The 13,121-nt window shown below is 33.2% G+C and overlaps 1 protein-coding gene across 1 annotated transcript in view; it reads right to left on the bottom strand.

Moving 5' to 3' along the window:
- prkcha (protein kinase C, eta, a) overlaps positions 1–5,946 on the bottom strand; it is a 32,199-nt gene extending 26,253 nt beyond the window's left edge. Inside the window, 1 exon segment of the mRNA NM_001123056.1 lies at positions 5,438–5,946. Coding sequence (NP_001116528.1) covers positions 5,438–5,788 — 351 coding nt within the window. The 5' untranslated portion in view covers positions 5,789–5,946.
- Positions 5,947–13,121: the final 7,175 nt, after the last annotated feature.

Raw genomic sequence — 13,121 nt, 5'->3', positions numbered from 1 at the left:
TTAAATGGCAGTGTACATTTATTTGTGTCAAACCTATTTTGACCTTTTTAGATATGATACAGGTGTCAGACTCATGTATAAACACATACAGTTATAAATGGAAAAATATGAGAGACAACTTGAAAATCAGTTTGCCGGATTTCCTGGAATTAGTAGATAGGGTTTTAATATGACATTTTTTATTTTATAAAGGTCTGATCACATTTCTTCTTAAATAATATTATTGTCAAATTACTTTTATTAGGTTAAAAATGTGATATAATATTTAGAGAAATATTGATTTCTTAAATCTTCTTAAGTAAACATCTGAAAACAAGATCTTTAATAGATAAAAAGCTATGACAAAGCACATGATAATTATTAATTTTAATAAAATGTCATGTTTCTTTTATTAATTTAAAATAATGTTTATTTGTTTAGCCATTTATCTAAGTTTAGCGATTTATATTCATTTCTGATAACATAATAAGTTTACACTTCAGAAGAGTAAAGAAATCGCAGTTTGTTGGAATAACTTGGAATTTCAATGGCAACCAACAAAAACCTTTGTTAATCTGACCATTTAAGATTCAAGTAAATATTTTTTTTTTGAAATGATGACTAATATTAAGACAAAAAATATAAACAATTTCAAATAATTGTCTTTTTATATATTTTTGAATAGCAATTTATTTTAAAATGTTAATCAAACCTTTGAAAATGAAAGTATTGTAAACAAAAAATAAAAGTATCTGCTGTTACTTATGGCCCGTTTGCATTTTTGCTGAAGTATTTTTGAATTCTTACTGAAGTCAAATTTTGAATGGCAGTTTACATTTATTTGTGTCAAACCTGTTTTGACCATCTTAAATATAATAGTGGTGTCCGGCACATATATAAACATACAGTTATAGAAGGGAAATTGAGAGACAACTTGAAGATCGGTTTAATTAGATATGGGTTTGAATAAAATGACATGTTTTTATTTTTAAAAAGTCTGACCACATTTCTTCCAATTTTAAAATAATAATATCAAATCACTTTTATTAGGTTAAAATGGGGTTTTAATATTTAGCAAAATATTCATTTCTTAACCCTTCTGAATGAAACATCTGAAAACATGATCTTTTACAGATAGATAGATAAACAGCTATGATAAAGCACATGATAATTATTATTTTTAATAAAATTACATTTTTCTTTTATTCAATTAAAATAAAAGATGCTTTTTTGCATGTATAACAAAAATGCTGTTTTAGCCATTTTTTTTTTCTGATAACATAATAGGTTTGGACTTCAGAAGAGTAAAGAAATCTCAATCTGTTGGAATAACTTGGACTTCCAGTGACAAAAACCTTTGTTAATCTGAGCATTTAAGATCCAAGTAAATGTTTTTATTTGAAATTTTGAATAATTTGTTTATATATTTAATAAATATTATAATAATAAATAATAACAATTTATAATAAATATTACCATTTATGTCTCAGTGGTGTAAAGTAAATAATTACAAATACTCAAATTATTGTAATTGAGTAGTTTTTTCTCAAAAATTGCCATTTACTAATTAGTTTTAAAAATGTGTATTTTTACTTTCCCTTGAGTATATTTTTAGTGCTGTATCGGTACTTTTATTTCTACTATATGCCTTCAACCTGTAATCACTATTTTATTTTTCTGGTCTAAGCAATAATAAATTAAAGTAGTTGTGAAGGCAAAAGGGGTCCAACCTGGTACCTAATAAAGTGGCCACATACATAAATATATACATACATACATACAACTATATGTATATATGTATGTGTGTGTATATATATATATATATATATATATATATATATATATATATATATATATATATATATATATATATATATATATATATATATATATATATATGCAAATGCTTTCAGAGAAAAGAGAAGCAATAGTAACAATAAGGTTACATGAAGACTTTCACCACTTCTGCTAAGCAAGGACAAGCAAGTGGTGTTGAGCGTGCATGTTTGGCCTGGTCACTGAAATGCTGACAAGTTATTTTCTATGTTATAATTTTTTTTACAGTTACCATGTCCTTAAAAAGCACTGGAGCAATGTTAAGTTAACATGCTTGCATGCAAGACGTGTAGACAAACAAGCACTGAGGTGTTTTAACCACAGAAGATGCTAAAACCACAGAGCACGAGGTTTCAGCTGGTCTGAGCTGCTGCAACCAAAGTACTGTAAGACTAAGAACTCCATTCCAAACAGTGCATTTGAGCCTTGACTTCCTTTTAATAACCACTGAACAGCATCGCTCCATCTGTGCTCAGAGCTGCAGTCAAAGGTCAGATGCATTGTCGGACATGGGCGTTAGTGTGAAGCCACTTTTGATGGTGTGAGATGATAACACTCAAAACCTTACTGCGCTTCTGCTGTTCACAGAGTGGGGAAAACACACACAGCAGCACAAAACAAAAGACGCTAAACAAAAAAGCACAAGCAAGCAGATGCAATCAAACAGAGTGGAACAAATAAAACAACAAAATGCAGTGCAGTAGGGCATGAAACATAAAGGAACGAAATCAAATGAAACACAATGCACTGCGTAAGGTTCAGGAGAAACCAAGAAGTGCTGAATATAATACTGTCAGTGTAAATGAAGTAGGAAATGTTCAAATGAGCTGAAATCACTATTATATGTGACCTACCACCAATCTAAACCAGCAGATTCTCACTTCATTTAATGCATAACATACATTTTCTTATTAATGCATATTAAAAAAATTATATAAATGCTGAATATTGCATAAAAACAAACGCTGCAAAATTTGTCTTCAAAAAAAGTTGTGTGTGAACTAGTTTCTTAGCCAATGTTTGTTGCAGATTTAAAATGTGAACCATTTTACATCATTCTTTTACAGCACTCCTTGTTACTTACACTGAAATAAATAATACACTGAGTGCAATAAAACCGACTTTAATTCATGAAATGTGTAAATATATGTTTTTATTCATTTGTATAAAATTAAATAGATGTTGCATGTGCTGCATGAGAACCAGTAATAAAAAAGGCATAAAAAGTACATGTAAATTTGATTAACTCAATTGTCAGCATTAAATTTAACAGTTTAAGAAAAAGTAAGTAAAAGTAAAATAAGTAAAGAAGCATTCTATTTATTCATAATATTAGAGTAGAACAATAACTAATATATAAACCTTAACATAGTTAAGGCTGATTATATATACACTGTAAAACCCAAAAAGTTAAACCATTTGAGGAAACCGATAGGGTATATGCCGAGCTAGTGTTTCTTCCCATACTAATAAACTTCCGGTGAACTGTTAATGTGACTTTTTCCATTTTATACGGATCCTTTTACAGCATTGATATTGTAATATAATGTAATAAAAGTACAATCAGTTAAATACACTTTGGCATTCACTTAGTTGCTCAAGCGTAAAATGAGAAAAAAGCCATTTACTTGCACGTGCCTGTTAGGATCGACAGGGTAGCACAGAAGCTCCATTGTATATACTGGGGTAAAATAAATGATCATATTTTAAAGACATGGCGGGGAAAATGTAATTTAATGCAGTGCTTCTTGTATAATCTGAGACCCACTTTATATCAGATATAACGCAGCCAGTGGAGATCGCTGATTTTTAAAGAAAACAGACCTTAAACGCGCCGATTTTGCTATGACATCCAGTTCACTGGAAACGCTTAACCCAGATAAATGACAAATTAAAAGTCCTTTAGCATAGCATACCTCCGCATATACCCTATTGCAACCAACCATTTAAGTCCAAAAACTAATCCTAATGAGTACTGTGAACTTAAACTATATGAGTGAATCAAGTAATCTGAGCACTGTAAAACCCACCAAATGAAAAGAACACAAAACAACTGAGTACAAACTCGATAAGTTAAGGCAACTCAAACCATTTGAGCTAAAAAAACTGATCTCTATGAGTGCTTTGAACTTCCTCCATTTAAGTTAAAGTAATGAGGTATTTATTAACTTGTTACCTTCAACTGAGTTAAAACTCATTTCAAATGAGTAGAATTAACTTTCAAACTTAATTTTGAGTTAACTACACTCATTTCATTGGATTACATTGACTGCTGGGTTAACAGTGTATGTTTTCTCTATTATATTTATGGCAGATTAAAATTTAATTTTAAACTTCATCGAAACTTGAAATTTGATGCATGGTCATGGTGAATGTGACATTTTAAGCAGTAATAATGACAATTTTTTTCATCTAAAACCATTTTAAACTCATTAATATAATACATTAAAAACGTTTCTAAACTACCAATTTAATTTACGTTTTAATGTACAAAAAAAGTACATTTTTACATTTTTTTTACTTGCACTACAAGAGACCTTGCACACTTTTCAAACTTAATTCACAGCATGCAAATATTAGAATCAAAGATTGATAAAAGCATCAAAATCAGCTACAGTTGATGACGAAATATTACACTACTTACTTTTCCATATTTAGTGATTTAATGTGCTGACAGTTTATGATCCTAAACTTTTTATTTTGTTATTTTATTTTTGGAGATGTATGTGTGTACCTACTGTGTGAAAAAATAACATACAAGCAATTCCAGCGTAATGGATGTGACATTTGTAGTAAAAACTCAACTCATAAATTCACAGAGAGCGTAAATGTTAACATTATATTGAAACATGTTTATATTTTCCAAAACAACAAAACACAATTCATGGGATCAGTAAAATATCAATCTGCAAACATTTTTATATTGGAAATGAGGAAAATAAACATGCGTTGTGGATGTGACCAAAAAGTATGCAAGTTTACAGTGTTCAAAATACTTTGCAGAAATTCTGTGAATTAAACTCCACAACCCAACTGAAACAACGTGAATCAACAGGATAGAAGTGGATAAGAGTGGGAACTCTATAAAACCAAAAATAGTGATTCTATTTTACTTGACATTTTTGCATTTATGAGGAAAAAGCTTGGTTATGGATGTGACGTCTCTCCGCTGCGTATGTGACTTTGGTAAATTAAATATAATTGTTTGAAAACACTGACAGAGACATTTTTGAGTATTTTTACAGTATAAGCCTACGGATACAACGTAGAAAGGTTTCACTATTTTGGTAATAAGTTATTTTTTTCATAGGAAGGTTGACATTTGTATGAAACTGCTCAAACTTTAAATATTTGTAAGATGTGTATATTTAGCATTAATAATTAAACTCTGCCACTTTTCTGCAAAACTCAAATCTGACGCCAATTGTATAACGTCTTCATGTGAACATTCTCACGAGTCTCCTATTCTGCATATGGGACAATAACTCTATTCATAGATGCTCACTCACGTCTGTCCCATCAAAACAAACATCATGTTTATTCTGCACTTGTCTAAATATTCAAAATGATGTCAACATTATGCACGTTATAAAATAGAAGAAACTCTTTATTCTTTGCTCACCCATCCTTCAAAAGACTCCTCTCTGCTGTTGGTCTTCATCAGATCGTCAAACTGGATAGTACAGTTGGCCACAAAGTCATCGTAACCGATCGGTGCGTCATGAAAAACGGCGAGCTCCACTTGCTTACCGTTGTTTACGTTAACGGAGAACTCCTCGTTATAAGTGGGCATGTTGGTTTTCAGCTTGGTGTGCGTCTGTCCGATCTTATACTCGTCCACTTTCACGACTATGTAGGGGTCTAGTGTTTGGGTCGCCTTGTTGAACATCACGGCGTGGCGCATGGAGGTGGTCGTGGGCTTCAGGTCCACCGCTTCACCGATACGCAACTTCAGATATCCGTTAAACTTCATGATGCCTTCTGAGCAAAATACACGTCTGAAAGACTTAAACGCTGGACGCTGTATTACTCACACGGGGACATGGGGAACCGTAAATGGGCAAACGCACGGCAGTTAGAAGCGTCTGCATCTGAAACGCGCTGCTGAAAACACCTGCTTTGCGGAAGAACTGAAGTGAGAGGGCAGAAAGGGGAAGTGAAGGAGTTTTTCTGTCGCCTGAACGCCTGAATGAACGCGTCTTCCTCGATAAATGCAGGAACAACAATGTTTCTCGCTCTGTCATTAAACCTTCCTGTTATATCCGTAATGTGAGATAACAGTAGATGGACTTTGCTGAGTACTTTTCTCGACTCTCCCACAGCCCGTCCAAGTGGACTTAAATTCAGACAGGGCACTTTTGATGGGTCAGTTTGAGATGGACCGATAGTAAAAAATGTCCAAATGCGTTTCTTTATAGAAACAAAGACAAGAGCGCACCATCTTTGATGTACCTGCTGCACGTGAAAATGGGTTGGAAAAACAAAACACACCTGATTTATTTTGAGTAGGGAAACAGCGTCATCTGTTGGCAGACATTTGAGTGCGCCTATTGTTTCGTTAATTTTATTAAATAAAATTAAAATTGATGAATGCAATTTTGCTAAGACAGTTTTGTAAATTAAGTATGCATAAAATATGGGGTTAAAAAATTATATATATATATATATATATATACACACACAGTTGAAGTCAGAATTATTAGCCCCCCTGAATTTTTAGACCGCTTAATTGCCCCCCCCCCCCCCCCCCCAATTTCTGTTTAACGGAGAGCAAATTTTTTGAACACATTTCTAAACATAATAGTTTTAATAACTCATCTCTAATAACGAATTTATTTTATCTTTGCCATGATGACTGTAAATAATATTTTACTAGATATTTTTGCCATGATGACAGTAAATAATATTTTACTAGATATTTTTCAAGACACTTCTATACAGCTTAAAGTGACATTTAAAGGCTTAACTGGGTTAATTAAGTTACCTAGGCAGGTAAGGGTAAATAGGCAAGTTATTGTATAAAAGTGGTTTGTTCTGTAGATTATCGACAAAAAATATAGGTTAAAGGGGCTAATATTTTTGCCCCTAAAATTGTTTAAAAAATTAAAAACTGCTTTTATTATAGCCGAAATAAAACAATTAAGACTTTCTCCAGAAGAAAAAATATTATCAGACATACTGTGAAAATTTCCTTGCTCTGTTAAACATCATTTAGAAAATATTTTAAAAAGAAGAAAAAAATTTGAAGGGGGCTAATAATTCTGACTTTAACTATATATATATATATATATATATATATATATATATATATATATATATATATATATATATATATATATATATATATATACTGTATAGGACTGTTTAAATTATATCTAATACTAATAGTATATACGTCGTTGATAAAAAAAAATGCCATTTATATAACAATTAAAATTAGGCAAAAACAATAAAACAAATAGGCCTACACAAATGTATACGATGTTCTTTATAAGTAGTACATTAAAGGCGATTTTCTCACTGCTTGAAAAACACCCGTAATACGTGTATACGGAAAAAATCTGTTAAAATATACAGTCATTTTACTGTTATTTTACAGATTTTTTTTTTACAGTGTGGGCTTATTTAGATTTTAGTTTTTTAACTCTCGTATTCTAGATTTTCAAATAGTTAACTCGACCAAATAATGTCCTATCCTAACAGAATATACAAAAATATAAGTCTTGTTTGTTTAGCTTTCGGGTGATGTATAAATTACAATAGAAAATGTACTTTTAAATGTTTGTAGACCAGAGACACGTAGGCCTAAAATTACAGCTGGTTACTTTAAAACGGCGAACGTACATTATTATCTATCGTCTAGGCTACATCCGCTACTTTATTTCCAATATTGTCAAAAATGGAGTTTCTGCTGGTTTGGTGATGATGATGCAGTGATGCTGAGTTGGTGATTCGGGTGTAGTATGATTACCGGCCAGCAGGAGACGCTCCAGCTTAACATTCCCACAGCTTCAATTCTTCATCCATCAGACCCATGTGCAGTTTTTTATGGAGTCGCCTTCTGACCTTGTTGCTCTCACCTTCTCTTGAGTGTTGTGTTGTATGAAACAGTGTTAAACGTGTATTCTGCGTTGGATCAGCATTGAATTAATGGTCTTGTGGTTTAGTCTCCTCTCGGGTCTTCATTACAGGACTGGCCTCTTCACCTGCAGCTCGGTCTGGGAGTTGAAACTCAGGCCATCGAGGAGAGAAGAGCACAACTGTTCTACCTACTGAACTTTGACTGAAATCAGGCAGTGTGTGAGCTAGTGTCTGTTGTTCACAACTCATTTCTGCATGTGTGCATTGAAATAGGTAGCACAATCACTTTTCAGCAAGAAGGTGGTTGGTTCAAGCCCAGGCTGGGCCAGTTGGCATTTCTGTGTGGAGTGTGCATATTCTCCCCGTGTTCGCGTGGGTTTCCTCCGGGTGCTCCGGTTTGCACCGCGAGAAGTCCAAAAACATCCAGTATAAGTGTATTGGGTAGGCTAAAATTGGCCATAGTGGATGGGTGTGAATGAGTGTGTATGGATGTTTCCCAGTGATGGGTTGCAGTTGAATGGGCATCCCCTGCGTAAAACATATGCTGGATAAGTTGGCTGTTCATTCCACTGTGACGATCCCAGATTAATAAAGGGACTAAGTCGAAAAGATAATTAATGAATGATTTATCTTATTTTCTATAATGTATAAAAAATATAACATGATATAGTTTTAGTTTGGAGGATACATTCATTTATACATACAAACATGATGGATGAATAGATAATTTTCTAAAATTTTAAACATTATTAAAAACTATATTTGTATCTCAAACACTAATTTATAATATAATGTAACATAATATAACATAATATTTTAAAACATATGCTGGATAAGTTGGCGCATTTACGCTGAGGCGACCCCCGAGATTAGTAGAGACTAAGCCGGAAAGAAACTGAATGAATAACATAATAAACATTAATATAACAATATAATATAACATAGTCTAATATAATAACATAATATACAATAAAATAATATAGGTCACACTTTACAATAAGGTTCATTAATTAATGTTAATTAATGCATTTACTAACATGAACAAACAATGAACAATACATCTACTACTGTATTTGTTCATGTTAGTTAACGTTAGTTAATGAAAATACAGTAGTTCATTGTTAGTTCATGTTAACTCATGGTGCATTAACTAATGTTAACAAGCATGGACTTGGATGTTAATAATGCATTAGTAAATGTTCAATTATGATTAATAAATGCTGTACATGTGTTGTTCATGATTAGTTCATGTTAGTAAATGCATTAACTAATGAACCTTATTGTAAAGTGTTACCATAATATAATATGATAAAATGTGCAAGCTCTGTTACTGACCATATCGGACCAAACATTGACAAACCCAGCAAATCCTCTAGGTTTTGTTCAGCTCCCACATACAGCACAATCTAACACACAGCAAGAATTAGAATTGATTCCTGCATCTCTCGTTTACGCACACACACACTACTATGCTCACACTTATTGAACTGTTGCTATGAATGTCAGACCATAAGACTTGTGGAGATGTGGGTGAGAAGGTATTTATGGGTGAAAGGCCAAAGTGTGTGTGTGTGTGTGTGTGTGTGTGTGTGGCTGGTATTATTCGTGCTTGGGAATGGCAACAGCTGCAGCAGGAAAGCGTAAAAAAGAAAAATCTGAGAAAGAGAGAGAGAGAGAGAAAGTGAATGATGGAATGAGTGTCGAGTTGAAAAAGAGTGACAGGGAGAGCGAACAGAGAGGACAGAACAGAAGTGTTTTAAAGCAGAGGGGAAAGTGTGTGACACAGGGCAGGGTACGACTGTGAATGTGTGTGTGAAATGAACTCCAGATGTGATGTGGTCTCAGCTCAGACCAGGCGTCAGAGCAAAATTAGAGTTTTTTAGCCCAAAGTGTATTCAGTTCTTGTCCATGTTAAGGTTAGGGTTAGTGTGTGCGCACAGTAAAAAGTGTATACTTCACTTGATAGCATGCAGGAGACATGCTCAGTAGAGCGATTAATTCCTTGTCCAGTGTCTGTTTTTCTTCTTTGCAAAAAGATCTCTTTGTGCGCAATTAAAATACACTTATGGAAATCATTCAGTCCTCTGACACATGTACTTATCAATTTTGTTTACTGTCTTAGTCATCTTCAATACACTGTAAAAAAAAAATTGCTGATTCGATTTAAAATTAAGGCAGTAAACTTCAGGACATTTTTGAGTTGACTCAACTTTCAACCCAGTTACTGCACTTGACTTGATTTATGTTGAGTAAACTGAACAATGTCCTGAAGTTTGTTGCCTTAAAATTTTAAGTTGAGTAAACCTTTTTTTTTTTTTACAGTGTAGTTTGTCATTTTCTAGTTTTTCACTTGATTTCTTTCCTGACAAACAGTGTTGTTATTCACCTGATGGCCAAGTTCAATTCAATTCACGTTCATTTCTATAGCACTTTTGTAAGGCAGATTGTGTCAAAGCAGCTTAACGTAGAAATTCTAGTAAATTGAAACTGCCAGTCCAGTTTTCAGAGTTTAGGTTCAGTTTAGTTGAAAAGTTCAAGTTGTAATAACTATTTCTTTTGGACACATATATCCAGAGCTGCACACACGTCTATTGTTTTGTCATCATGAGTAGTTTGTTGTTATTCTGTCTTCTTGGTTTCTTCTCTGAATGAGAAACAGGAGTCCAATTCTGTATTCAAACTGTGTGGACAAATAGTGCAAAAACAAGACATGCATGTAAATGTATCTACTGTATTGAGATGCATTCGAAACAGTAGTAAATTAAGGTTTTAAGTATTAAACTATTTTAGTATACAACATTAATAAGATTTTAATTAAGATTTAATTCATATTAGTAGATTTTTTTATTTATTTGATATTATTATCTTTCATGTATACTTTATTAAAAAGTTTTTAAATCTCTGTTATGCTGATAATACACAGCAATTTTTTGGGCAATGTGGCCGAGATATTTTTCAAAGCGATGTTGCTTGGCTATCTTTTTCTATGAATAATGGTCAACAGTATTGTATCTGTAGCCCATTGCCCTTAGTGACCACGTTTCTCACCCAGTTGCCCATTTATGGCATCATTTTCCAAAGTTGCCCTGTGTATGATCAGCATTAGGGTTTTAAAATAATTTTTCTTAAAATAGGCTTCAATTTAACTGATGTGAAGTCACCAAAATGACAGCGTTCTAACACGTTTCTATCTGAATATAATAATAAATGACAACTGACACTGAATATTATTAAATACATAATGAAGCAAGACTACTGTAAATATAGAAGCAGAAATTAATGCAGAGAAGAGCAATTTCCAGTAAAATATCTTCACTATAGTCTATGCCGCCTTTATTTCCATCATCATGTGTGTATTTCAATGTTATTGAGTGGCAGTTATGGATGTTAGATTGTAGGATATGACAGCACCTGGAACACACTACAAAGTTTAAAGGTAGTGTCTCACTTTCATTTTTGAAAATAGTATAAATATAAAGGGAAAATAATGGACAGTATAGTTTTTCTTTATATTGATAAAAATATAAAGTGATAGTTTTCATAGAAAATAGTTGTCAATAATTGATATGGTGGCTCAGTGGTTAGTACTATTGCCTCAAAGCAAGAAGGTCACTTGTTCAAGTTCCGAATTTGCTCTGGTTTCCCCCACAGTTCAAACACATGCACTATCAGTGAATTGGGTAAGCAACATTTGCTGTATTGTCTGAGTTACACGTGTAAATGTGTGAGATTATGGATGTGTCCCAGTGCTAGGTAGGTTGTGGCTGGAAGGGAATCCATGGTGTAACATGTAAGCTGGAATAGTTGGTGGTTCATTCCACTGAGGCAATATCTGATAAATAAGGGACTAAGCCAAAAGAAGGAATGATTGATTGATATCTCTATTACTCACCCCTTGGAGAAGAGGTATCCTCAACTGAACAGAGCTGGACACTTTTTAAAGGAAAATCTCAAGACATGATTAGAAGGAAAGAAGGTGCAATTACACAGCTAAAATACACAGACATCTTAAAAAAACAAGCAAATTACCTGCTGAGAGACTATTGACAGTCTGTGTAGTTGATGGTTGAGCTCCAGAAAACTTCAGGACAACATGATTCCAAAATTGAACTGCTATTTTGTATAAATCACCATCTTTTTTTTTTTTTTTTTTTTTTAGAACAATCTGGATTATTGTGAAACATGAACGATCACAGTATATCATTTATATTTTAAGAGCAAAAAAAAGAAGAGAAAAGTCTTCGAGAATACAAAATGTCACTACAGTGTCCAAGTGCATGACTGCGTGTTTGTGTCTTCCTAACAGAGTCTTCAGGATGATTTACTGAGCGTCTGTGACACAGGGAGCACGGTTACTGATAGAGCATGAAAATCAATTCTGGAGGAAGGAGAAGAACAGAGATGCAGAAAAAAGTCCAGGGGAGAAAAAAAGCAGATGTCAGCATGAAAGGGCCAATTGGCATGAAAAGAAATCAGACAGACATACAGCAAAATCACCTTGTGTAGGCAGCGCTTAACAGTCTGCAGATGTTTCTGCTGGTGTGTGAATATGAACTGAGGTCTGAAGGTAAAGCGATCACTGCAGGGCTGAATTGAGCCTATAGCTAAAATCAGACATAATACTAGCCAGATACCCAAGAGCTGTGGAGATCATTTTCCCTATTCACTGAAAGCTAGCATGAAATAGTGTTTTAAGGCATTTTATTTCGACGAGTTTACTCAAAAGGTCCAAGAATGGTTTGCGTTTGATTCACACTCGTAATAGATTTTAAATCCAAATATCATACATTATTATTGGTTATACTATATGGTCCCATTTTATTAATCAAAAAGCATTACAACTAAATATTAACTAAACCTTGTTATTTTCATTAGTGAGGTTAATTAGGTTAGTAGTAGATAATCTACTAACAATGACCACTAATCTGCATGTATTTACTTCAAAAGAATGTTGTGACCAGTGTTGGGGAAAGTTACTTTAGAAAGTATTGCATCACAATATTGAGTTACTCCCCTAAAAAGTGACTAGTTGCATTACTTAGTAAATTTTTATGGTAATTAATGCGTTACGAAACTTTTAAGTTATTTTTTCTGACCTGGCTGTACTTGATCTTTTTCAGAATTTGCAAGGGTGGGGGTTTGTTGTTGTTTTTAAAGAGGAGCTCCGCATTTAACAACACACTGTATAACCTTCAGTCAGTTGTATAACCCATTAAATATTTTTA

The sequence above is a fragment of the Danio rerio genome, chromosome 13 (assembly GCF_049306965.1).
Source record: "Danio rerio strain Tuebingen ecotype United States chromosome 13, GRCz12tu, whole genome shotgun sequence".
Taxonomy (NCBI): domain Eukaryota; kingdom Metazoa; phylum Chordata; class Actinopteri; order Cypriniformes; family Danionidae; genus Danio; species Danio rerio.
This window is presented reverse-complemented; position numbering and strand designations above follow the sequence as displayed.